At 44.7% G+C, this 24,540-nt stretch overlaps 1 protein-coding gene across 3 annotated transcripts in view; it reads left to right on the top strand.

The window, feature by feature from the left end:
- The first annotated feature begins 2,571 nt into the window (after positions 1-2,571).
- MSH6 (mutS homolog 6) overlaps positions 2,572-24,540 on the top strand; it is a 29,985-nt gene continuing 8,016 nt past the window's right edge. The window contains exons 1-4 of one of the 3 annotated variants that reach the window (XM_056568070.1): positions 2,572-2,909; positions 12,259-12,461; positions 12,571-12,734; positions 16,008-18,522. In XM_056568070.1, coding sequence (XP_056424045.1) covers positions 2,716-2,909; positions 12,259-12,461; positions 12,571-12,734; positions 16,008-18,522 — 3,076 coding nt within the window. In that variant the 5' untranslated portion in view covers positions 2,572-2,715. Of the gene's footprint in view, positions 2,910-3,197; positions 3,314-12,258; positions 12,462-12,570; positions 12,735-16,007; positions 18,523-24,540 lie in introns of those variants that run through there. The other 2 variants (XM_056568071.1, XM_056568072.1) reach the window with 2 other exon arrangements.

The raw sequence follows: 24,540 nt of genomic DNA, 5'->3' as shown, positions 1-24,540 counted from the left end.
ATAGTTGTACTTGGTCGTAGTACAACTCACTTTGGTGAGCAGTTTTGCTTCTCTACATGATCACACTAGGAGCGCTTTCCCTCTTGTCTATAGTTGATATGAATAACATTTTTGGGCTATCTCTGGCAGCTGTCATGGACAATGACTAAATTCATGATCACATGTGTGCACCTGCTCATTCTGATGGGAAACTCTGGTCCCTATTCTTGAGATTGTGGCGGTTCCCAAAGTTTGGATCATGTGGATAGGGAATAACTTCTTAAAGTGGGACAACCCCACTAACCCCCAGGAGACATGCAATGAACATGTATGTCTATGAAACGAGCGCATGAGCGCTGATGACGGTCATTAATTTTTTAAATGCCACAATCGCAGCATTTTAGAAGTTTGTGACAGGAGCGGCACCTGTCACCAGTCCAATCCAAACCCCTGCAATGTGACTGCATCACCCCTTTTATATGGCTTTTGAGGTCTCGGGCAGACTATACTAGCAGAGTGCTGATGTAAATGAGCAATGCTTTGTAACAGCCAAACATTTCATATTATAAGCTATCTAAGGAACTTGGATATAAATGTACAACCTGGTGCACGTACATTTATGTCCTGAGTAGAGATGAGCGAACTTACAGTAAATTCGATTCGTCACGAACTTCTCGGCTCGGCAGTTGATGACTTTTCCTGCATAAATTAGTTCAGCTTTCAGGTGCTCCGATGGGCTGGAAAAGGTGGATACAGTCCTAGGAAAGAGTCTTCTAGGACTGTCTCCACCTTTTCCAGCCCACCGGAGCACCTGAAAGCTGAACTAATTTATGCAGGAAAAGTTATCAACTGCCAAGCCGGGAAGTTCGTGACGAATCGAATTTACTGTAAGTTCGCTCATCTCTAGTCCATTCAGACTATGAAGAGATGGCAGGAGCTGCGCTTGTTCATAGACTGTAATGGCTGTGTCCACAAGGGGGTTGCAATGTTTTCCAAACAGCGTGACTCCAGCTTTTGCAAAGCTACAATTCCCAGCATGCCTTTGGCTGTCCAGGCATGATGGGAGTTGTAGTTTTGCAACAGCTGGAGGCATGCGGTTTGGAAAACACTGGGTTAAAGAGATTACCCCAAGACTAAAATGTATCATTTATCCACAGGAAAGGGCAGTGTTCCCAACCCCTGTGCCCCCAGCTGTTGCAACTACAACTCTGGGGCATGTTGGGAGTTGTAGTTTTGAAGCAGCTGGAATAGGAGATAACTAGCTGATCATAATGTTCTGATTGCTGGGACCGCCACCGATCATGAGAAGCTAAATCAATTGTCCCCTGTAATATTCTGCAGACCCATCAGCAGTAAATGGCGCAGTGGTCGAGCACACGCGAGTAGTGAGCCATTATCTTGGCGGACAGTTGACCTCTGTTCTCATTATCAGTGGTGGTCCCTGAGGCTGGACCCCCAATGATGTCCTTGTTACTATCTATCCTGGGGATAGGGAACATCAGGCTGGTAGCACAAAAAAATTGCTTTAAAAAAATCATAAATCATAAACATTATTTCCATATTGTTCTGGAGCTCTGCGAATACAACAAAACTTTTCATAAAGTTGCAGGTTTTGCCTTATATTTGTTCTAATTATGCAGAAGTGTGAATATGCCCTAAGGGTAAGTTCACACACAGATTTGATGCACAGGATTTTCTGCTGCAGATTTCAATGTAAACTACAGTCCCTCAACATACGATGGTAATCCGTTCCAAATGGACCATCGTTTGTTGAAACCATCATATGTTGAGGGATCTGTGCAATGTAAAGTATAGGACAGTGGTCTACAACCTGCGGACCTCCAGATGTTGCAAAACTACAACACCCAGCATGCCTGGACAGCCAACGGACCGCTCCACCGCTCCGGACCGTCACCGCTCGTCACGGCTGCCCGGGATGTCGTCGTCCATCGTTGTCGCGGAGTCCCCTAGGTGTCCCCAACGCTCCAGCAAGGCCTCTGCTTCCCCGGCATCTTCGCTCTCCGTCGCCGCCATCACGTCGCTACGCACGCCGCTCCTATTGGATGACGGGATGGCCTGCGCAGTACCGTGATGACGTCGATGGAGAGCGCCGACGATGCAGGGGATCCCGAAGAGGACGCGCCGGAGCCCCGAGGACAGGTAAGTGATCATCAGCGGACCACACGGGGCACCGTAAACGGCTATCCGGTGGCAGCTGAAGCAGTCAGCGCTGCCGGATAGCCGTTTATGCGATGGCCCCGACATACAAAAGCATCGTATGTTGATGCTGCCTTCAACATGCGATGGCCTCTGAGAGGTCATCACATTTTGAAATTATCTTTATGTCGGGGCCATCGTAGGTCGAGGGGTCGCTGTAAATGACTTGCCACCGCTTCTAATCTGGGGTAAAAAATCCTGCACATCAAATCTGCGCAGTATCCTGTACGGTGTGAACAATAAAAAAAAACGGAGAGCTCAAAATCCAGAGCGCGTTTCTGATCACGTGACCCGAGTCAGCCATTACTTCCATAACAAGTCCTCCCAGGTCACCATGACAACAGCCTAGGCTCCACACGTGCTCTCCCAGCCGGCACCGCCCCCTCTGCTACTCCGGCTCGCTCATTGGCTGTCTCCACAACACGTACTTCCGCTCGGTGACGTTTCTCCCTGGCTGCAGGATTTTCCCGCCAGCTCCTTGAACCGCGTTGCCGAGGCGGAGAGAGTTGCGCGGCCACCATGTCCAAGCAGAGCACCCTATTCAGCTTCTTCACCAAGTCTCCTCCCGGCAAGACCACGAAGAACGGCACCTCCGGGTCCCCCACCGAGGCTGACCTGCCCTCCGCTACCGGCAAGAAATCTAACTCCTCTCCCAAAGAGTCAGCCGGGGCTCCAAAGCATGGAGGGAAGACCCCCAGAGCCGTCACCCCGAGGTAACGCTCCTGTGTGGCGCTGACATGGTGCTGTTCAGACGAGGCGTTATTCGTGCGGTTAATGATGAACTGCAGATGTCTGCTCTGTACTGCTCAGTTATTCATTTTTTTTTTTTTGACAGACCGGACATGCTGGCACCTGTAGTTCACCATGATCTAAAGCTGCAGGGTTCTCTGACCTGTCAGTTTCAGCCAGTGTGTTTACAGCTGATGCAAAACTACAACTCACCAGCAGCCAACGGCTGTCCGAGCATGCTGGGAGTTGTAGTTTTGCAACAGCTGGAGACACCTCCGTTAGGAAATCTGGAAGGTTTGCTGCCATGGACCGTGGCGGACCATTCACTGCTATAGACAGTACACTTGGTTTTTTATTTTTCTGCAGGACAGAATAACACAGCCTAAGGGTCTGTTCACACACCTCTTTCGGTGTTGTTCACACTTAAGGGGTTAAAATGCACCCTGCAATTAAGACTTATTTTATTTTAAATTTTTTCTTTTTCCCTCCTTGCCTTTAAAGGGGTACTCTGGCAAAAACATCTTCTAACCTGTCTAAAGGATAGGGGATAAGATGTCTGATCATGGGGGACCTGCTGCTGGGGACCCCTGCAATCTCCGGTGCGGCACCCTGGTCATCCATGCACAGAGCGAGTTCCGCTCCGTGCCGGATGAATGGCGACTACAGCTGCCACGCCCCCTCCATTCAGGTCTGTGGGAGCAGGTGTGATGGCCATGTACTAGCAGTCACGCCCCCTCCTATAGACAGGAATGGAGGGGGTGTGGTGTGACGTCATGAACATGGAAGCTCCAAGCTTCCATGACGCAGTCGCTGACGGCCTGGGGTTGCCCAGCAGCGGGGCCCCCACGATCAGACAGCTTATCCCCTAAATGTTTTTTACCGGAGTACCCCTTTAACTCTTAAATTCTACCTACAGACCCAAAAGAGGTTTATTTTTTGTTTTTCTCCACCAATTGTACCTTATGGGTATGTTCACAGATGTCATATTTATTAAGATGTACAATAAGGTCTAATGCCCACTCTGGAACTCCACTTCACAAAATACAGTGCAGCGGCCTTCCTTTGCTTTGAATGGGATTCTGTTGCTACGGAAGTTCCAGACCCCCGAAAGAATGAGCATGTTCATTCTTTTGTTGATTCTTTCGGCGGTATGTGCATTGCCCTCTATTGAGATGGCGCATTTCCGATTGGACCTAGCGCTGACTTGTTTCTAGTTTGTAATTATGAGCGGCAGGGGCCATATTCGAATTTGCGATATTTTGCAAATATATGGATAAATATTTGTCCTATGTTTGTGAAATTCGCATATTTCGTAATGAAATTCGCATAGTGCGCATACGCAAATCTCACCTAAAAAGGAGAGGGATCACTCCTCTGGAAGCGCTGATATTCATGAAAATTTGCATTAAAAACACGAATATTCGTCTATATATATATATATATATATATATATATATATATATTCTAAATATTTGCGAAATCGCAAAGTGTTGATATTCGTGGTAAATATTCACAATTCGAATATTCGCGCTCAACACTACTAGTGTAGTCCTAGCACCCGCTCCAGATGGAATCCCTGGCCGGAATATCTCTGGATGAAGATTCTGTAGTGGGAATAAGCCCTAAAAAATCCAACATAGAAAGACATTACTAATTTCACAATCTACAGCGAAACAAAAAACTATTGTATGGAAAAAAAAAATTCTGTTATCTGTAGGTCCATACGCTTACGATACTCTATTTAGGTTTTAATTTATTACACTACTTTTATAAAATAACTTTCTGTAGAATACTTGGTATGCTTAAAGGGGTTATCCACCAGATTTTAGTACGTACCTTGGCTATGTTGTGGCTATTTTTTTTTTTTTTTTGTGAACTGGTATTTCTTGTTGGAGTGAGTTCTCTCAAACTACAAATCCCATAGTTCCATGCTTGTAAGTGTGAGGTCACTTTCCTTCCTCCCACCAATTGAAACACAAAGGAGTTGCATTCCGTTCAAAAGACCAGAGTTTTCTAATCAGGGTGCCTCCAGCTGTTGCAAAAATACAATTAGTTGCAGAATGATCTCCCTCCCACCCAGTGGTTGCTCCACCCATTGAAGCAGGACAGGCTCTCTTGGCATACCTGAACAGTGATGTCATGTCCTGGCGACACTGAGACCTGAGTCATCTTGTATGCTGTTAAAAATAATTGGGGCAAAAATCACAGGAGAATTGCGAGACCGTCACATACAGACACTATATTATGAACTACACTAACTGTACAGCCCCTGTAACATATTCAAATTAAAAAAAATCCCTGAATGCCCCCTTTTAAAATTGTCCTCTTCTTACTCATATAATGTGTTTTTCACTGTATGAGGGCTCATTTTATGCCCCATAATCTGTAGTTTTTATCAGTTTTGTTAGACATTTCGGCACGCGGTAATACCACATATGTTTTACTTTTGTTCACAAAATTTTCTTTGAAAAATGGGAAAACTTGATGACTAAAATTGTCCAGTTTAGGAAAATGTACCTCCTGAGATACATTTTCCTAAACTGAACTACTTTAAAGCTTTTAGGGGACAGGCATATTCACATTAACTTTTTATTTTTACAATTTCAGTCCCTATTGGGGACTATTACCTGCAGTTTGGTTGCAAGCTCTGAACAATGCTGTGCCTTACACTCCACATGTACATCCTGCGGAGGCTGCCGGTCTACAATTTACAAGCACCAATCAGACTGCACTGAAGCAGGTTGGGTCCCTCTGTCTGTCATCTCAGCTGATCAGGACCCGCAAATCCGCCCCGGTGGTCCTTTTTGGCCCACTGAGTTACTGAATACAGAATATCTGCCCAGAATTTCTCAAGGGGAAAATTTGATTGAGGGATTATGCTCAGAATTAGGCCTGAGGTACACAGAGAGCAGGATACGGTTTGCCTCACTTAAATTAGGTCAATCAGTGCCCATGAATGTATTAGCTTGACGTAATAGACCCGCCCTCTCATGACATCACACCGTGCCCCTCAATGCAAGTCTATGGGAGGGGGCGTGTCGGCTGTCACACCCACTCCCGTAGATTTGCATTGAGGGGGTGGGGTGTGACATCATGAGGGGACGGGGCTATGACGTCACAAGCTCCCGGCTCCGGTGTTCGGAACAGTTTGTTCCAAACACTGATCAGCGGAGTACCCCTTTAAGCATGCTTTACTCCCTGGCTCTGAGAGGACCTTTTCCCTACTTCTGATTATAATGATCTTGTCTTGGACTTACTTGTTCTAATGATCTTGGAGGTCTCAGCACCAAGATCCCAACCGATCAAAACTTCTGACGTGTCTGAGACTTGTTAAAGTGTACTTGTCATTGGTAAAAACTTGTAGTAAATTTGAGTAGCCGTATTAGTGCAGTAATGCAGATGCAAATCCCGAAATCTTGCAGTATCTTGTAATACCTTTTTTATTGGACTAACACAATTTTGTAGAGACAAGCTTTCGGGATTCCTCCCTTCATCAAGTCCAAAGCAAATCTCATTTGACTTGATAAAGGGAGGAATACCGAAAGCTTGTCTCTACAAAATTTAGTCCTATAAAAAAAAGTATTACCAGATACTGCAACATTTTTGGATTTGCATCCGTAAAAACTTGTAAAATACCTGACAGAAATCCGAGGCTACACTCTGAATTTCTGCCACTTTTTTTTTTTTTTTCCTGTCCGGAAAAGTACTCTATGTGAGTATACTAGGGATCGACCGATATCGTTTTTTTAGGACCGATACCGATAATCGGTGGAGGTTAGGGCCTATAGCCGATAACTTATACCGATATTCCGGTATAAGTTATCGGCTATTTAACCCCCTGCGACACCGCTGCAGATCGTTGATTTAAAGCGGGCGCTTTAAATCAATGATCTGCAGTGGCTTTTGCGGGGCCATAGGCCGCCGCCGCCACCACCTGCTTCTCTCCCCTACCTGCCAGGGTGCTCCAGGCCATCCATCCATCGTTCATGTAGTGTCCGGGGGCGTTTCGGGTGGAGGGTGGTCCGGTCCGGGCTGTCCTTCTCCCACGGTCTTCTTCTCCACTCCGGGCAGGCTCCGGCCTAGTACGCTGCATAGACGCCGCTGCGCAGTGACGCCCGTGCGCAGCGATGCATCTGGCGTAGCGGCGTCTATGCAGCGTACTAGGCCGGAGCCTGCCCGGAGTGGAGAAGACCATGGGAGAAGGACAGCCCGGACCGGACCACCCTCCACCCGGAACGCCCCCGGACACTACATGACGGAAGGATGGCCTGGATCACCCCCATTACAGGTAAGTAAAAATTTTTTTATTGACTCGGAGGGTGGGAGAGGGGCCCGACAGGTATAGCGGTATGGGAAAAAATCCATACGGTATACCGCCTAGCATCACGGTGGGGGGTGCGACGCGGTGGGCCGTGGGTGCGGCGGGTCGAGGGGGTGGCGGTCGCGGTGCGGGGGGGCATTATCGGCAAGATAATTGCCGATACCGATAATGCCCAAAATCGTGATTATCGGCCGATATCGGCCATACCGATAATCGGTCGATCCCTAGAGCATACCATGATCTTAGTCATGCAAAAAAGTACACAGTGGAATTTTGAAGCTGAATCCTGTGATACAATTCAGCTTGGAAAACCTGTTGCACAGTCCCACTATTTCCAATAGGATTCTGCTGCACTCTATGGAATTTCCGCAATACAGGGGTGTGGAAATAATGATAAAAAAATATACTTTTTTTAATACTTTACACTTTTTTTTTTTTTTTTTTTTCAATAATCCTGACCCCCTATAATATATTTATTTTTCTGTATACTGGGCTGTATGAGGGCTCAGTTTTCGTGGCCGTAATCTGCTGTTTCTATCGGTACCACTTTGGTATTGATCAGGCCTTTTGAACACTTAACTTTTTTTTTTTTTTCTGGGATACAATGTTATAAACATAAAAAATAAAAAAAATTCTGATTTGGTATGTATTTTCGTTTTTTTTTTATGTTAACGCCATTGACCAAATGGGATATAAAGATACAAAATGTAATTTTTTAATGGTCCGGACAATAACGCATGCGCCAATACCAAATATGTTTTTACGTTTACATATTTTTTTTTAATGGATAATGGGAAAAGGGGGGGGGGGTGATATGAACTTAATATGGAAAGGGTTAATGGGTGTTTTTTTTTTTTTTAAACTTATTAAACTTTTTTTGTACACTTTATTAGGAGGAATATTAGATTCCTCATACAAATGAATGCAGTTCTATTGAACTCCATTGATCTGTGTTCGTTTAGTTGTGCCTGCTCAAGGAAAGCTTAATTAAATGCAGATCCATGGATGCAGAGGTAAGCCCTTTGGTCACCTCCACAGTGGATCGACCCCCCCCTGCCCTGACCACCCCACTAGACCACCAGGGATGGTTAACAGGTCCCCTTAGAAGCCGCTTTCAACTTTGACAGCAGCACTCTAAAGGTTTAATAGCCGACTGTGCTGTTAGCGACACACCCCGGCTACTGAAATCAGCTGGGGGCTGCCGGGTATGGAGCGGACACAAGTCATGAGTCCGCTCTATACACCCTGAGTGCCTGTGTGAGGTGCAGACTTGCGTCCCATGCAAACCTGCATCCTTTCCTGCACCTCACACCAGCATAATAAAAATAAAGGGGGAAGTCGGCCCAATAAACGCCTAAATGCATGAAAAATTCACCTGCCTGGCGCCTGGAACTACATGTCCCGGGTGTCTGAAATGCATTGCTGTCTATGGAGATGGCGCATTTCTGAGCGGTCCTAGCACAGCCTTTGACGGTCTGGGCATGCTGGGAGTTGTAGTTTTGCAACAGCTGTGTTGGACAAACACCGATCAATACTAAAAGATACATTTTTACTAATGATCCCACTGTTTATGATTTGAGGATATATTTTCAGAGTTTCCTGTAGCTTTCAGGGGTGTTGAAATTTTATTTAAAAAAAACTACTTGTCCACAGGACTAAAATGGAGCAAAATCTACTGACGATCCACTTGTCCGGGCTAATTTTCGCTTTTACGCTCTCATTTTTTCCTCCTCGCCCTATAATAGCCATAACTACCTACTATGATACCTTTTAATTGTTCCATAACACATTCTCTGGACCAAAAAAAAAAAAAATAATAATATATAATATAAGATATATACCGTATATACTCGAGTATAAGCCGACCCGAGTATAAGCCGAGACCCCTAATTTCAACCCAAAATCCCAGGAAAAGTTATTGACTCGAGTATAAGCCTAGGGTGGGAAATACCTCATCCCCCCCTGTCATCATCCAGACCCGTCATTAACATCCTCATCATCCCCTTGTCATCATCCCACACATCCCCCCTTCATCATCCCCTTGTCATCATCCCACACATCCCCCCTTCATCATCCCCTTGTCATCATCCCACACATCCCCCCTTCATCATCCCCTTGTCATCATCCCACACATCCCCCCTTCATCATCCCCTTGTCATCATCCCACACATCCCCCCTTCATCATCCCCTTGTCATCATCCCACACATCCCCCCTTCATCATCCCCTTGTCATCATCCCACACATCCCCCCTTCATCATCCCCTTGTCATCATCCCACACATCCCCCCTTCATCATCCCCTTGTCATCATCCCACACATCCCCCCTTCATCATCCCCTTGTCATCATCCCACACATCCCCCCTTCATCATCCCCTTGTCATCATCCCACACATCCCCCCCTTCATCATCCCCTTGTCATCATCCCACACATCCCCTTATCATCCCCTTGTCATCATCCCACACATCCCCTTATCATCCCACACATCCCCCCTTCATCATCCCCTTGTCATCATCCCCACACCCCCCCCCCCTTCATCATCCTCTTCTCATCATTCGCCCTCAGTGGTCTTCAACCTGCGGACCTCCAGAGGTTTCAAAACTACAACTCCCAGCAAGCCCGGGCAGCCATCGGCTGTCCGGGCTTGCTGGGAGTTGTAGTTTTGAAACCTCCGGAGGTCCGCAGGTTGAAGACCACTGCGGCCTTCAACATGCGGACCTCCAGAGGTTTCAAAACTACAACTCCCAGCAAGCCCGGGCAGCCATCGGCTGTCCGGGCTTGCTGGGAGTTGTAGTTTTGAAACCTCCGGAGGTCCGCAGGTTGAAGACCACTGCGGCCTTCAACATCATCCAGCCCCCTCTCACCCCCTTTAGTTCTGAGTACTCACCTCCGCTCGGCGCTGGTCCGGTCCTGCAGGGCTGTCCGGTAAGGAGGTGGTCCGGTGAGGAGGTGGTCCGGGCTGCTATCTTCACCGGGGGCGCCTCTTCTCCGCGCTTCCGGCCCGGAATAGAGCCGTTGCCTTGACAACGACGTATCTGCGTCGTTGTCAAGGCAACGTGACTATTCTGAGGCCGGGCCCGAAGCGCTTAGAAGAGGCCTCCCCGGTGAAGATAGCAGCCCGGACCACCTCCTCACCGGACCACCTCCTTACCGGACAGCCCTGCAGGACCGGACCAGCGCCGAGCGGAGGTGAGTACTCAGAACTAAAGGGGGTGAGAGGGGGCTGGATGATGTTGAAGGCCGCAGTGGTCTTCAACCTGCGGACCTCCGGAGGTTTCAAAACTACAACTCCCAGCAAGCCCGGACAGCCGATGGCTGCCCGGGCTTGCTGGGAGTTGTAGTTTTGAAACCTCTGGAGGTCCGCAGGTTGAAGACCACTGCGGGTGGGAGAGTTCACTCGAGTATAAGCCGAGGGGGGTGTTTTCAGCACGAAAAATCGTGCTGAAAAACTCGGCCTATACTCGAGTATATACGGTAATATATCAAATAAAATAATATATTAGGTGAAGGGAAATTGAAATAGTAAAAGATAATTTTGCAGATTTGGTGGTTTTCTTTTCTACGCAATTTACCTTGTGGTTGAGGTAACATGTTAGTTTCATACTTTAGGCGCTTTTTACTAATTTAAAAAAAATTCTGAACTTTTTAGAATTTTTTTAATTGCCTTTTTTTGACCCCTGTAACTATTTTTTTTTCGCATACCAGGCTGTATGAGGGCTAATTTTTTTCCGCCATAATCTGTTTTTTGTATCGGTACCATTTTGGTATTGATCTGACCTTTTTAATTGCTTTAACTTTTTTTTCTAGGGATATTATAAAAATTGCAATTCTGTGGTTTTAATTATTTTTAATTTTTTTTTACATTTACCGAACGGGATACATAAAGTTATATTTTAATAGGTTGCACAATTACGCACGAAGCGATACCAAATATGTTCGTTTTTATTATGTATGCATGTTTTTATATAGCAAAACAGGGTCATTTGAGCTTTTAACATGAAAGGGGTTAATGTGTTTTTTTTGTTTGTTTGTTTTTTACTTTTATTAAAACTTTTTTTTTAATACACTTAGACTTATAGGAGGAATCATTAGATTCCTCAGACAGATGAATAGAGTTCTATAGAACTAATTGATCTGAGAGCTCTGCAATCCATTGATAGAGCCTGGTCCAGCCAGGATCTATCAATGACAGAGCCAGACAGCAAGAAGCAGAGGTAAGCCCTGCATCTACCTCCATAGTGGATCTCGCGCTGCAGGGGGGCGATTCACCCCACTAGCCCACCAGGGAGCATTCACATGTCCCTTTAGACGCCGCTGTCCGCTTTGACAGCGGCGATCTAAAGAGTTAATAGCCAGCCGCGGCTATCGCCGCCTGCTGGCTATTAGCGGCAGCCCCGGCTACTGAAAACAGCCAGGGGCTGCAGAGTATGGAGCGGGCAGGAGTCCGGAGCCCGCTCCATACCTACTGCAGAGAGGCCGCATGCTGCCTATTAGCGGCGGTGTGAAACTTGCGCCCCGTGCAGACGTGCGACCGCTCCTCCCCTCAGCTCTCCGAACGTTTCTGAAGCTAGAACTGGGGGGAGCGAAGGCAGAGGACACAGGTCTGCACGGGGAGCAAGAAGCCGTGCCCCTCTCATCTCCCCCCGCAGGTCTGCATTGCAGCTTCTCCTCTCCCCCTGCTCTGCCTTCAGAGGACACACGTTTCCACAGCCGGGGGCTGCAGAGTACGGAGCGGGCATGAGTCGGGAGCCCGCTCCATACAGTCTGCAGAGCGCCGAAGCACTTGTCAGGTCCGGGCTAAGGGACGGAAAAATGTACCTGCCTGGCGCCCGAAACTGCATGTCCCGGTGATCGGGCGATAGGAATTCCACATCCCTGGCTTTGCTATGCGTGGCTTGCTTCGTGTACATAGTCTTTTATTCCTCCAATATATACATACCGTTATATTTTATTGCAGCATTTATGATTTGAATTTTACTTTTTCACCTTTTTCTTTTTTTTCTTCTCTTCCCAGTGTGGTCTGTGATTTTACACCAGGAGATCTTGTTTGGGCCAAGATGCCAGGTCACCCATGGTGGCCCTCCCTAGTTTACAACCATCCCAGAGAAGAGACACATCTCAGAGGAAAGGGAAAGTCGCTCAGTGTTCATGTACAGTTTTTTGATGAACCCCCGAGCAGAGGATGGGTGGGAGTGAAATATATAAAGAATTATTCAGGTAAACGTTCTAAAGTTTATTGCTGAGGAAAATAATAATAAAAAAACATAGAATTTCTTTAGCCTTAAAAGGATTGCATCACACAACTTATGTTGCAAATTTTTGTTAGGCTCAACAGGATCTGAAACCCAAAAGGGAGGCTTATTTTTCAGCACAAGAACTGAGATAGTAAGAGCAATGAAAATGGCAGATGAAGCAATGGCAACGGAGAAAGAAAAGAGACTGTGTCTGGCAGTGTGCACAGAGCCTTCTGATTCAGAGGAGGAAATGGAGGTAAATGTTAGAGGGTTTCTTTAGGCAGATGTGTAGGACAGGTGCGTGCTCACTTACACCCATTGGACTTGCAGATCCAGCAAAGTTGATATGATTTAAATAAAAATAAATCTCACACAGTGATAGTTTTCTGCACACAAAGGGGGAGAGTTAGCAAAACCTGTGCAGAGGAAAAGTTGACTAGTTGCTCATAGCACCCAATCAGATAGCTGCTTTTATTTTTCAGATGTCCTTTTAAAAATAAAAGCAATCTGGTGGCTATTGGTAATACGTCAACTTTTTCTCTGGACAGGTTTTGTTAAATCTCCCCCAAAGTTTGCAATCCCTTGCATGTAAGCTTATGCAGATTTTACACATTGAAATCAATAGAGAAGGTGTAAAATCTGGAGCAAACTAGTATAATTTCCCGCACCATATTTAACCCCTTAAGGACCAAGCGTTTCTGTACTTTCGTTTTTTCCTCCTTACCGTTTAAAAATCATAACTCTTTAAATTTTGCACCTAAAAATCCATATGATGGCTTATTTTTTGCGCCACCAATTCTACTTTGCAATGACATCAGTCATTTTACCCAAAAATCTACGGCGAAACAGGAAAAAATCATTGTGTGACAAAATTAAAGAAAAAACATCACTTTATAGCTTTTGGGGGCTTCCGTTTCTACGCAGTAAATTTTTCGGTAAAAATGACACTTTGGGGGAGATTTATCATTGCTTTTTATAGCATATTTTTGTCTGTCTTGGCACAGTTCAGGCACAAGTGGCATATTTAGTGACTTTTATGCTTCTTTTGATATAGACAGTCTAACTTTTTGCCTACCCGCTTTTCTTTTGACCATGCAGTGGTCACGTATTTATCATTTGCGACTTTTGTCAAAAGTTGCTATTTTGTGTACAAAGGTACTTTTTTAGGCGCAAAGCTACACCACCTACCAGTAGGCGTGAGAATCAATTCTACCTTCCACAATTCAACCTTTAACCCCTTGTGGACGACAGCTGAGCGCAGGTCATAGCTGGGTGGTCCTGGCGGCTATCTGCCACCAGGACCCATCTCTAATGCCAGACATCACCGATCATGGTGATGCCTGGCTTTAACCCCTTAGACACCGCAATCAAATTTGAGTGTAGTGTCTAAAATGCAAGTAAAAATGTCCCAGCAGCTCTGTGAAAGTAAAAACGCCTAACCTGCCAAATTCAGGCCCCGGGAAAGTGTCTACTTCCCTCCCTCACAAGCGTCTTTTTTACTTTTAGTGGACTTTTAGGAGGAATCATTTGATTCCTCATACAGATCAATGTGGTTCCATAGAACCTAATTGATATGTGTTCTCTGCGCTCAATTGATAAAGCCTGGTCCTGCCAGGCTTCATCATTCTGAGCACCGGAGCTGGCACAGGAGGAGAGGTAAGCCCTCAGGCTACCTCAGCAGTGGAGCGCTGAAGTATGTAGCTTAGAGGGGCAAAAAAGTTTTTAGTCAGCCACCAATTGTGCAATTTCTCCCACTTGAAAAGATAAGGCTTGCAATTTTCATCATAGGTATACCTCAACTATAAGACATGAGAAAAATATCCATAAAATCACTGTCTGATTTTTTTTTAAAGAATTTATTTGCAAATTATGGTGGAAAATAAGTATTTGTCACCCACAAACAAGCAAGATTTCTGGCTCTCACAGACCTGTAACTTCGAGTGTTCTCTGTCCTCCACACTTTACCTGTATTAATGACACCTGTTTGAACTTATCAGTATAAGACACCTGTCCACAACCTCAGTCACACTCCAAACTCCATTATGGCCAAGACCAAAGAGCTGTCGAAGGACACCAAAAAAAAAAAATTGTTGACCTGCTCCAGGCTGGGAAGACTGAATCTGCAATAGGCAAGCAGCTTGTTGCAAAGAACTCAACTGTGGGAGCAATTATTAGAAAATGGAAGACATTCAAGACCAATGATAATCTCCCTCGATCTGGGGCTCCACACAAGATCTCACCCCGTGGTGTCAAAATGATTACAAGAACGGTGAGCAAAAATCCCAGAACCACACGGGGGGACCTAGAGAATGACCTGCAGAGAGCTGGGACTAAAGTAATAAAGGCTACCATCAGTAACACACTATTCCACCAGGGACTCAAATCATGCAGGGCCAGATGTGTCCCTCTGCTTAAGCCAGTACACGTCCGGGCCCGTCTGAAGTTAGCTAGAGAGCATTTGGATTATCCAGAAGAGTATTGGGAGAATTTCATATGGTCAGATGAAACCAAAGTAGAACTTTTTGGTAAAAACTCACCTCGTCGTGTTTGGAGGAGAAAGAATGCTGAGTTGCATCCAAAGAACACCATACCTACTGTGAAGCATGGGGGTGGAAACATCATGCTTTGGGACTGTTTCTCAGCAAAGGGACCAGGACAACTGATCCGTGTAAAGGAAAGCATGAATGAGGCCATGTATTGTGAGATTTTGAGTGAAAACCTCCTTCCATCAGCAAGGGCATTGAAGATGAAATGTGGCTGGGTCTTTCAGCAGGACAATGACCCCAAACACAATGCCCAGGCAACGAAGGAGTGGCTTTGTAAGAAGCATTTCAAGGTCCTGGAGTGGCCTAGCCAGTCTCAAGATCTCAACCCCATAGAAAACTTTTGGACGGAGTTGAAAGTCCGTGTTGCCCAGCAACAGCCCCAAAACATCACTGCTCTAGAGGAGATCTGCATGGAGGAATGGGCCAAAATACCAGCAACAGTGTGAAAACCTTGTGAAGACTTACAGAAAACATTTGACCTCTGTCATTGCCAATAAAGGGTATATAACAAAGTATTGAGATGAACTTTTGTTATTGACCAAATACTTATTTTCCACCATAGTTTGCAAATTCTTTAAAAATCTGATTTTATGGATTTTTTTTTTTTTTCCTAATTGTCTCATAGTTGAGGTATATCTATGATGAAAATTACAGGCCTCTCATATTTTTAAGTGGTAGAACTTGCACAATTGGTGGCTGACTAAATACTTTTTTGCCCCACTGTATATGTAAAATGAAGCCAAAGACATACCCTCATAAATCATGAGGGTCAAATAGTTGGCCAAGGTTATATACTTCATTTTTAAGTCCGCTTTTGGGACTAAATTTATAATGTATGTAAAGTGTTGACTGCATCAGGTAGCTGCCACTAGAAGTATTTTATGATGTGAGCTGTATATGTACAATGTAAACATTAACTTCTGTATTGTTTGCACTTTAAGGCATAATGAACTAATTTACAGCATAACCTCTCATTTCATCAGGTAGATGAAAATTCGGAAAGTGATGAAAAGATTCCAGAGAATAAAAACGGAAGGCCGCTACGTCAGACCAAAAAGGCTAAGAGGAGAAGAATTATGGTTGAGTCGGACAGTGGAGATGAGGGATCTGAGGATGAGTTCAAGCCAGATGCTAAGGATAATGCAAGCAGTGATGAGGACAGCAGTGGGGTCGATGAGGATAAAGTTTCTGCCCCAGAGTCTGAAACAGAAGACAGCCCTGTCAAGATCCCTATCAAACGTAAGAGAGGAAGCGCGCCAAAGCCTCCTGCTAAGAATTTGCAAAATGATCTACCGGATACTCCAAAAAGAACAGTCAATGTGTCAGCAGAAGCCAAGCTAAAGCTGTCATCTTTCTCTGCCCCAGAAGCCTTTGAGTCGCAGTCAAACACTGGAGGTGCTGGTGCTGTTTCTACCTGGGACCATGAAAAGTTGGAGTGGCTTCAAGATGGGAAGAGAAAAGATGCAAAACGAAAAAAGCAGAATGATGAAGATTATGACCCAGGCACACTGTACGTTCCAGACGATTTCCTCAATAAATGTACTCCAGGAATGAGAAAATGGTGGCAGCTGAAATCTCAGCACTTTGACACGGTCATATTTTATAAAGTTGGCAAGTTCTACGAACTTTACCACATGGATGCTGTTATTGGGGTGAATGAGTTGGGCCTCATGTTCATGAAAGGCCAATGGGCCCACTCCGGATTCCCAGAGATTGCTTTTGGCCGTTTCTCAGATGTTCTGGTTCAAAAGGGATATAAAGTAGCCAGGGTAGAGCAGACAGAGACACCAGAGATGATGGAAGCACGCTGCAAGTCCATGTCTCACCCTACGAAGTTTGATAAGGTTGTGAGAAGAGAAATATGCAGGATTATTACCAAAGGAACTCAGACCTACAGCGTGCTAGACGGAAACCCCTCAGAAAGTCATAGTAAATATCTGCTCTGCGTGAAGGAAAAGATGAACGATTCATCCGGTCAGCAGAGAATATATGGCGTTTGCTTTGTGGATACTTCCGTAGGAAAGTTTTACATCGGACAGTTTCATGATGACCGCCATTGTTCAAGATTTAGAACCTTGGTTGCCCACTATCCTCCAGTACAGATCTTGTTTGAGAAGGGTAATCCATCACTGGACACTAGGAAGGTACTTAAAAGTTGCCTGTCCACTTCCATTCAAGAGGGGTTAACGCCTTCCTCTCAGTTCTGGGATGCTTCAAAAACACTAAAGGTCTTAGCTGAGGAAGGTTATTTTGTGGAAGATTCTAAGGAGGACTCTGAGAACAGCTCATTGCCTCCAGTTCTAAAAGCCATGATTTCGGAGAGTGACTCTTTAGCCCTTACTCCGGGTGAGAAGCATGAGCTTGCTCTTTCTGCACTGGGGGCCTGTATTTGTTACCTTAAGAAATGCCTTATAGATCAAGAGCTGCTCTCTATGGCCAATTTCGAAGAGTATGTTCCTGTTGATCTTGACCTTGAAAGAGCCCAAACCTCAACCAGTTTCTTTGCTAAAACAAGCCAGCGAATGGTTCTTGATGGAGTAACACTAGCAAACTTGGAGATTCTCCAGAATGGGACAAATGGGTCTACTGAAGGGACGCTGCTAGAGAAGTTAGACACATGCTTCACTCCTTTTGGCAAGCGTCTTTTAAAGCAATGGCTCTGTGCTCCGCAATGCAATCCATTCTCGATCAATGATCGACTTAATGCAGTAGAAGATCTCATGGCTATTCCGGGAAAGGTTTCCGAGGTTGGGGAACTGCTGAAAAAACTTCCAGATCTTGAAAGGCTTCTGAGCAAAATTCATAGTATTGGCTCTCCACTCAAAAGCCAAAACCACCCAGACAGCAGAGCGGTCATGTATGAGGAGACCACCTACAGCAAGAAGAAGATAGCAGATTTCCTTTCTGCTCTGGAAGGTTTTAGAGTGATGCGCGAAGTCATAATGATCATGGAAGATGTTGTTGATGATTTCAAGTCCAACATTCTCAAGCAGGTGGTCAGCCTTAAAGATAAAAATCCCAAAGGACTCTTTCCAGACTTGTCAGCTGAGTTGAAGCGCTGGGATACTTCATTCGACCACGAGAAAGCTAAAAAAACTGGAGTGATCACTCCTAAAGCTGGTTTTGATCCTGACTACGATGAAGCCCTGAGAGACATTAAGACCGAAGAGCAGAATCTGAACAATTACTTGGAAAAGCAACGTAAGAGACTGGGGTGCAAGAATATGGTTTATTGGGGGACCGCAAAGAACCGTTACCAAATGGAAATCCCAGAAAGTGTCATAGGACGGAACTTACCGGAGGAGTATGAGTTAAAATCTACAAAAAAGGGCTTTAAACGTTATTGGACCAAGGCCATAGAAAGTATGTTTAGTGACCTGGTAAACGCAGAAGAGCGCAGAGATGCAGCCCTTAAAGACTGTATGAGGAGGCTGTTCTATAACTTTGATAAAAATTACAAAGATTGGCAAACGGCAGTGGAGTGTTTTGCTGTATTGGGTAAGTACCTGGATACTCCTTAAAGGGGTACTCCACTGGCCAGCCTTCGTTACATTTTGTTCCAGATGCTTGGAGTGGACAGCGGGGGTCATGATGTCACGGCCACGCCCCCACGTGGTGTCACACCACACCCCCCTCAATGCAAGTCTATTGAAGCCAAGCCCCGTTTCATAGACTTGCATTGAGGGGGCGTGGTGTGACATCACGAGGGGTCGTGGCTGTGACATCACAACACCGCCTACACCCATGGTTCTAAACGAACGCCCGATGCTGCACAGATCGCGGGGGGTCCCTTCTGCTGGACCCAGATCAGACCTCTTATCCCCTATCCTTTAGATAGGGGATATCTAGGAGCAGAGTACCCCTTTAAAGCTCTAAAACATGCTGTGCGATCAGTAAAGTTAGAGGTATATGTTACAAACATTAGCACTGTTTAATTTTAAAGGGGTACTCCGGTAGAAAACTTTTTTTTTTTTTAACCCCTTAAGGACGCAGGACGTAAATGTACGTCCTGGTGAGGTGGTACTTAACGCACCAGGACGTACATTTACGTCCTAAGCATAACCGCGGGCATCGGAGCGATGCCCGTGTCATGCGCGGCTGATCCCGGCTGCTGATCGCAGCCAGGGACCCGCCGGCAATGGCCGACGCCCGCGATCTCGCGGGCGTCCGCCATTAACCCCTCAGGTGCCGGGATCAATACAGATCCCGGCATCTGCGGCAGTTCGCCATTTAAATGAACGATCGGATCGCCCGCAGCGCTGCTGCGGGGATCCGATCATTCATAACGCCGCACGGAGGTCCCCTCTCCTTCCTCCGTCCGGCTCCCGGCGTCTCCTGCTCTGGTCTGTGATCGAGCAGACCAGAGCAGGAGATGACCGATAATACTGATCTGTTCTATGTCCTATACATAGAACAGATCAGTATTAGCAATCATGGTATTGCTATGAATAGTCCCCTATGGGGACTATTCAAGTGTAAAAAAAAAAATGTAAAAGTAAAAGTAAAAAAAAAGTGAAAAATCCCCTCCCCCAATAAAAAAGTAAAACGGCCGTTTTTTCCTATTTTACCCCCAAAAAGCGTAAAAAACATTTTTTATAGACATATTTGGTATCGCCGCGTGCGTAAATGTCCGAACTATTAAAATAAAATGTTAATGATCCCGTACGGTGAACGGCGTGAACGAAAAAAAATAAAAGTCCAAAATTCCTACTTTTTTAATACATTTTATAAAAAAAAAAATTATAAAAAATATATTAAGTTTTTTATATGCAAATGTGGTATCAAAAAAAAGTACAGATCATGGCGCAAAAAATGAGCCCCCATACCGCCGCTTATACGGAAAAATAAAAAAGTTAGAGGTCATCAAAATAAAGGGATTATAGACGTACTAATTTGGTTAAAAAGTTTGTGATTTTTTTTTAAGCGCAACAAAAATATAAAAGTATCATTTTAATCGTATTGACCCTCATAATAAAGAACACATGTCATTTTTACCGTAAATTGTACGGCGTGAAAACAAAACCTTCCAAAATTAGCAAAATTGCGTTTTTCGTTTTAATTTCCCCACAAAAATAGTGTTTTTGGTTGCGCCATACATTTTATGATATGAGTGATGTCATTACAAAGGACAACTGGTCGCGCAAAAAACAAGCCCTCATACTAGTCTGTGGATGAAAATATAAAAGAGTTATGATTTTTAGAAGGCGAGGAGGAAAAAATGAAAACGTAAAAATTAAATTGTCTGAGTCCTTAAGGCCAAAATGGGCTGAGTCCTTAAGGGGTTAAATCAACTGGTGCCAGAAAGTTAAACAGATTTGTAAATTACCGTACTTCTATTAAAAAATCTTAATCCTTCCAGTACTTATTAGCTACTAAATACTACAGAGGAAATTTTCATTTAGGAACACAGAGCGCTCTGCTGACATCACGAGCACAGTGCTCTCTGCTGACATCTGTGTCCATTTTAAGAACTGTTCAGAGCAGGAGAAAATCCCCATAGCAAAGATATATACTGCTATAGACAGATGTCAGCAGAGAGCACGGTGTTCCAAAAAGAATTTCCTCTGTAGTATTCAGCAGCTAATAAGTACTGGATTAGGATTTTTTTTTTTATTTTTTAATGGAAGTAATTTACAAATCTGAACTTTCTGGCACCAGTTGATTAAAAAAAGAAAAAAAAGAAAAAATTCCACCGGAGTACCCCTAGGATTGATCAGTGATGGTCCTGGTGCCGAGACCTCCACTGGAACAATGAGGCAGAAGCATTTGAGTTTCATGCCTATTTTGGCTGTGGTATCTTTCTCCAGCTCTACTTAGACTGGCAGAGTTGGGGTCATAGTAGACGGCCCGAGCCTCGCTGTAAACAAGTCCTGATCTCCTAGTTCGGGGTTAGTACAGAGCCTATCACGTGCTAATGGCCTGTTTGCCCAATAATCACCCTGTGTACCCTTAGATCTGTATGGTTCATAGCCTTTCTCTGAGCTAGATGAATAGCAGGAATTGGCTCCTCACGCTGAACACATCTGCTACTGTTTGTGTTCTCTGGGGTTTCCTCAGACTACCTGTAATCCTCCTGATATATATTTTGGTCACACAAAGCATCTGGTATATGACAATATGCTATACTTCTGTCTCTTTAGTATACATGTACAAGTATACCAGTTCATATACCTAGTGGGGTAGGGTTATCAAAACCCGTGCAGAGGGAAAAGTGGAGCAGTTGCACATAGCAACCAGATTTATTTTAAAACAAAAGTGATCTGGTTCCTATGGGCAATTGGTCAACTTGTCCTCTGCACAGGTTTTAATAAATCATTCATACGTCCATATTCTGCATTTTATGACAGATGGTCTACAGCTGCAGATCAGCAATTCAAAAGACAAATCTTTTTACAGTTCCAGAAGAGGTTTTATCTACTGCTGTATTACCTTTTACTTTTGTTGAGCATAACAAAAAAAATCAAATGTACCTGCCTTATTGTATAATGTAAAGCTGGTTTCACATTACCACTGTGCACCGTCCCGTTAACTTAACAGACCCTGAACGGGTCGGAGCACAATGGGCACAGTCTGGTCCTGACAGATTCCATTGACTTTGCATGGGGTCCGTCGCGTGTCCCTTATTTTGGAGGAGTTGAGCGGAGGAAAAAAACAGACATGCAGTTGTTGATCACCTAAACTCCCATCATCTTGTAACAGAACTCACTTTAGCGGAGCTCAGCAGCAGTGTGAAAGGAGCCTAAGTGGTTTTTGAAATTTTCCTATCTTGCCCATACTCCAGATGAGTATTTAAGAGAGATTCCGATCTCCTTAAGGGTAGGGTCACACGCAGTAGGGTAATTTGCATGTTTTACATTGCGGCTCTGCCGGTGACCGGACTCATAGTGTGCGTGCCTCCAGCTGTTGCCACCGCGATGTCTAAGTACACTACACATGCGGGCAGTGAATCGCAGGCCCCTGTGTGGCTAATCGAAGTGGCGGACTGCCGCTGCGAGCAGACCAGGGGGCGGAATGAGGCGGAGGATTGGCAACAGCTGGAGGCACACTATGGGCCAGTGGATCCACAGCGAAAAATACACTGCGAATCCGTTACATGTGACCCTACCCGAATAATGTCATGAGCATGGAAGCATAAACAAGTTTGCAATTGCTGCTTTTAGCAAACCTGCCTGGTTCTGTAGATCTTATCTCCCCACTTGCTATTAGCTGGGAGTGTGGGCAGAGAGAAAGGGGTAATGGGGCAGATGAGACAACCCCTTTAATTCAGTTGTTGGTCTCTCAATTGAATTATTGGTATAGACCGCTCTCCATTTTCCCTGCTAGGACCAAAGTGCTAGAAAACTTTAGTTTTCTGTGCTTTTATGTTCTCTTGCCCACAGTTACTGTCTGGAAAGTGGAGTTTTCTTAAATCCAGGTATTACTGTACAACTTTATTTTTAACCTACAGACAGGTAAGATATAGGGAAATAATCTTCTGACACCAATACCTCAGAATTGTTTCCAATATTTTCCGATTTATATTCCATATAGCAAGAGTACGGGGGGGCCATGCCTCCTTAGTATGGGGGGGGGGGGGCACGCCTCCTTAGCCATGCGCGTCTCTTCTCTCGATCTGACCAAGGTATGTGCTTTATTCATCTTGCTATATGGAATTAACTTCATCTTATTCTATGAAAATGTGAATCATGAAGTTCAAAGAATAAATGGGAGAATATTGGAAACAATTCTGAGGTATTGGTGTCAGAAGATTATTTCCCTATATCTCACTGGTCTGTGGATTATTTGCCTTGATAACTATGTTGGATTATATTGCTGTGGGGTCCGTAGAGCCCGACTATCAAGGACTTCTGCTTACTACTATTTAACAAGTGTGCGTTAATGTTAACTATTAGAGATGAGCGAACTTACAGTAAATTCGATTTGTCACGAACAGTTGATGACTTTTCCTGCATAAATGAGTTCAGCCTTCAGGTGCTCCGGTGGGCTGGAAAAGGTGGATACATTCCTAGGAAAGAGTCTCCTAGGACTGTATCCACCTTTTCCAGCCCATGGGAGCACCTGAAAGCTGAACTAATTTATGCAGGAAAAGTAATCAACTGCCGAGCCGAGAAGTTCGTGACGAATCGAATTTACTGTAAGTTCGCTCATCTCTAGTAACTATCGTGGATGATACAACTTTTTTTTAACCCCTTAATGACAATTTACATAAATGTATGTTATGATGCGGTGGGACTTAACACACCATGACGTACATTTATGTCATGTACATGACGTGAGCTCCGGATCGGTGCTCGGGTCATGAACGGTAGGTCCCGGCTGCTATTAGCAGCCAGGGATCTGCCGGTAATGGTAGACATCAGCGCTGATGTCCGCCATTAACTCCTCAGATGCTGTGATCAATACACATGACGGCATCTGCAGCAATGCAGGCATTTGAATGGATGATCCAATCACCCGTGGCACTGCCATCCAACATGTCGGCCGGAGGTCCCTTCATCTGCTTCTTGGTCCAGGGGTCTTCAGCTCAGGTCTGAGATCGGGTAGACCAAAGCAGAAGATCCCCGATAACACTAATCAGTGCTATGCCTTATGCATAGCACTGTTCAGTATATGCAGTCAAATGATAGGGGACTGTATAAAAGTGTTTAAAAAAAAAAGTAATAAAAATTAATGGACCCTTTTTCCGATCTTATCCCAAAAAAGCATGAAAAAATGTTAATAAACATTTGGTATCGCAGCGTGCGTAAATGTCCGAACTATCAAAATATAATGTTCATTATCCTGTATGGTGAACGTCGTAAATGTAAAGTCCAAAATTGCTGCTTTTTTTGTCACATCTTATTTCCCCCCGCCCAAAAAATTAAGTGGTTTTATAAAGTTAAATGTAAGCAAAAGTGGTACAGATAAAAACTACAGATCATGGCAAAATGAGCCCTCATACCGCCCCCTATATGGAAAAATGAAAGTTATCGGTGGTCAGAGTAGGGCAATTTTACATACTAATTTTGTGTAAAAAGTTTGAGATTTTTTTTTTTAAGCGGAAAAATTAAAGCATATAACACGGGTATCATTTTAATCGTATTGACTAGAGATGAGCGAACTTACAGTAAATTTGATTCATCACAAACTTCTCAGCTCGGCGGTTGCTGACTTTTCCTGCATAAATTAGTTCAGCCTTCAGGTGCTCCGGTGGGCTGGAAAAGGTGGATACATTCCTAGGAAAGAGTCTCCTAGGACTGTATCCACCTTTTCCAGCCCACCGGAGCACCTGAAAGCTGAACTAATTTATGCAGGAAAAGTCATCAACTGCAGAGCCGAGAAGTTCGTGACGAATCGAATTTACTGTAAGTTCGCTCATCTCTAGAATTGACCCACAGAATAAATAAAACATGTCTTTTACCTCTGAAGTGTACGGTGTGACAATCTTGCAAAACTTGCTAAATTGCGGCTTTCTTCTCAATTTCACCACATAAAGTTGGTTATGTAAAAAAAACAAGCCCCCATATGGGTCTGTGG

Source organism: Hyla sarda, chromosome 3 (assembly GCF_029499605.1).
Source record: "Hyla sarda isolate aHylSar1 chromosome 3, aHylSar1.hap1, whole genome shotgun sequence".
Taxonomy (NCBI): domain Eukaryota; kingdom Metazoa; phylum Chordata; class Amphibia; order Anura; family Hylidae; genus Hyla; species Hyla sarda.
The sequence above is the reverse complement of the archived record's forward strand: the minus strand, read 5'-3'. Positions and strand labels throughout refer to the sequence as shown.